This window comes from Ipomoea triloba, chromosome 8 (genome assembly GCF_003576645.1).
Source record: "Ipomoea triloba cultivar NCNSP0323 chromosome 8, ASM357664v1".
NCBI classification, from domain to species: Eukaryota; Viridiplantae; Streptophyta; class Magnoliopsida; order Solanales; family Convolvulaceae; genus Ipomoea; species Ipomoea triloba.
In genome coordinates this window covers 11,161,718-11,164,852 of record NC_044923.1, presented here as the reverse complement: position 1 = coordinate 11,164,852, position 3,135 = coordinate 11,161,718, and the positions used below count along the sequence as shown (strand labels likewise).

At 41.2% G+C, this 3,135-nt stretch overlaps 1 protein-coding gene across 1 annotated transcript; it reads left to right on the top strand.

Moving 5' to 3' along the window:
* Window positions 1-293: 293 nt before the first annotated feature.
* LOC116026949 (protein FAR1-RELATED SEQUENCE 5-like) lies at window positions 294-2,591 on the top strand. Its single transcript, XM_031268375.1, has 2 exons — window positions 294-694; window positions 1,151-2,591. The coding sequence occupies exons 1-2, from the start codon at window positions 294-296 to the stop codon at window positions 2,589-2,591; spliced, it is 1,842 nt and encodes a 613-aa protein (XP_031124235.1).
* The last annotated feature ends 544 nt before the right edge of the window (window positions 2,592-3,135 follow it).

The window sequence follows — 3,135 nt, the reverse complement described above, 5'->3', positions numbered from 1 at the left end:
GTTCCGGATGCTTTGTTATTTATGGCTGGTTGTTCCGGTTGCTTTGTTATTTATGGCTGGTTGTGTGGGTGTAATTGTGTTCTCTTTATTTAATATTCTTTATTTTTTGCGAGGTAGATAATGGCGGGGATGATTTTTTTGAGGATGGGGTAGTATGTCGTGTGGAGATATCACCCGGGTCAACAAAATATTGGTGTCCGGTGTTGGATGACGGTAGTAAGCCGGTTGAAGGCCAGTTGTTTGAAACATTGGGGGGGGGGGGTGGAGTTGATTTTTATCAAAAATATGCTACTATGGTGGGGTTTGATATTAGGCATAGTACTGTGAAAAAGGATAGGGATGGACAAGTTGTGTTGAAGTACTTGGTTTGTAGTCGTCAAGGGTTTAAGTCGGTGTCTAAATGTACCTCTAAAATTTTAGAGGGGGAAGGTGATGATAGTGGGTCAGTGACTGAAAAGCGACGTCGGATCTCTAATAGGGTGGGGTGCAACGCTAGAATTGAGGGGTGTGATGCACAGTTGGCAATTGATCAATTGTCTGCGAAAAAGGAGCAATGTGGTGCATTTTTTTATAAGTATGACGTGGATGAGAACGACCAGTTACGACGTGTATTTTGGGCTGATCCGGTGGCAATCCGAAATTGCTCTATTTTTGGGGACATTGTTTCGTTTGACGCTACGTACTCAACAAATAGGTACGTACTTAACTACCCTATCATGTTTATTTTTTTAAAAAAAAACTATCATGTTTTATTTCAAAATGGAGCTGCTTTTGCATATTATTAGAGCATAAATAAGTTATTAAATACTTGTGCAACTTTATGTGCAATGCGTATGTGGTTTGTGCATAGTATTACTCAGCATCACAATTAGTGAGTGTTGTTTTCTCAAATTCTGTTTACTACATCGTATGAAGCTACAATAAAATTTTAACCCACCAGTGCAATCACGGTATACTACCAGTGCATAGTGTAGTATTTGAGTCCACTGTAGTGCAAACTAGAGCGCCGTGCAGTGCAAAACCACATCTGGGTAGCCTTGAATGCATTTACTGTATTCATTTATCAGCGCAATGATCTTGTATTGTAATCTTCTCGCGTATGTGCATTTATGTGCTAGTAACTAGTAATTTATTGTTCACTTATATGCAGGTACAAATTGGTTTTTGTCCCATTTACAGGTGTGGATAATCACAAGAGGTGTGTAACTTTAGGAGCTGGCTTGTTAACCAAAGAAGATATCCCATCTTACGTTTGGTTGTTGGAGAGTTTTAAGGAGGCCATGGGACGTGTACCATCATGCTTTGTGTCAGACCAAGACGTGGCTTTGAAGGTAGCGTTGGCTCGCGTGTACCCTGATTCACGACACCGGTATTGCATGTGGCATATTATGTCTAAAGTTAGTGAGAAGGTGGGACCCATATTATCGAAGGATGAGGTCTTTCGGCGCCGGTTAAATGCAATTGTGTGGGATGAAATGCAGGACGTTGATGAGTTTGAAGGCAGGTGGCGTGGATTGGTGGAAGAGTATGGCTTGGTGGATCATGTTTGGCTTACACAGTTGTGGGAGGCTCGATCATTTTGGATTCCTGCGTATTTTAAAGATATGTTCATGTGTGGATTAATTCGTACCACATCCCATTCTGAAGGGGAGAACAGTTTTTTTGGGAGGTTTTTCACTCACACTTCTAGTCTAGTCGAGTTTTTCAGCCATTTTAATTCTGCAATAGAAGCTCAAAGGCATGCGCAGTTGAAGCTTAATGCTGAGTGTGAGGGTCATTACACTGATTTAAAAACACCATCGACGATAGAGCGTCATGCATCTGCTGTGTACACTGTTACTATTTTCCACGAGGTGCAGGCTGAGATCTATGCCGGTTGTTTTTCTTGTCGCGTCGTGTCTTTGCGTACTAGTGGGGATGTCGTCTTCTATGAAATAAAGGGGGATGGTGACCATCAGTTCAGTGTTCGATTCAACCAATTAGATCATACTGCAACATGCAGTTGTTCTCTCTACCAGCGAATTGGATTGCTTTGTCGTCACATTTATATGGTGTATAAAGATGCTCGGGTTGAAAACATCCCTACTAGCTATATTCTTGCTCGTTGCACTAGAGGAGTTTGTTTGCAGCCTGTGTTTAAGGTCAACGGTGAAACAGTTGATTTGACTGTTGGTGTGGACAATACCAAATCATTAGTTAAACAACTGTGGGCTGAGATATATTCGTATGTGGGATTAGTAGGTTCTGATACTGACTGTGTATTGCAGCTCACACGGGTGCTTCGAGAGCAAAAGGGCGCTTTCATGGGTGATGGAAATGCCGCAATAGGTTCGAGGGGAAACAATCCGCTAATCCAGTCATTTTGCGGCTCGACCCCATCCGTAGCGGTTTCTATCAAGCCCCCAATTGTTGCAAAAAATAAGGGTAGTGGGAGAAGATTGAAGGGTGGAAAGGAGAAATCTATGCAGTCTAACTTGATACGGGGGCGGAAGTGCCATGGCTGCGACAAACGCGATGGCCATGATAGTCGGAATTGTCCAATTTTAAAAGCAGCTGAGGAGAGAAAAGCAGCCGAGGTGAATAAAGCTTAAAGGGTCCGCACCTGGAATTTGTTTTTCTACATTTAAAAATCGTAACTATGATACTTTATTTATTTGTATATTTTTTTTGACATTTTCATATTCTGTCTGTTTGCCTTTTTCTTTTTCATCGTTTGATTACAGTGAGAAGTTTCATTTAGCACTGTAGAAGTAATACACACCTTTTTTAACTTAAGTCATGAGTAGTGGTAAAATTCACCTTCCACAGGCATATATCATACATTTGCATAGAGCCCTAAATCTGTGCAAATCATGGAGTGTGTTATAAATGCCTATTGCACTGCTTAAATCCTAAATTTGCACTACACTAAGGATGTGTTCTAATAAGGCAGTGGGATTAAAACCATATTGTACTGCATTTATCCCAAACTTGCACTGCGCCAAAGATCTGTCCTCATACTGAAGTGTTATAAAACCAATATTGCACTGCATATATCCCAAACTTGCACCGTGCCAAAGATCTGTCCTCATACTGAAGTGTTATAAAACCAATGTTGCACTGCATATATCCCAAACTTGCACCGCGCCAAAGATC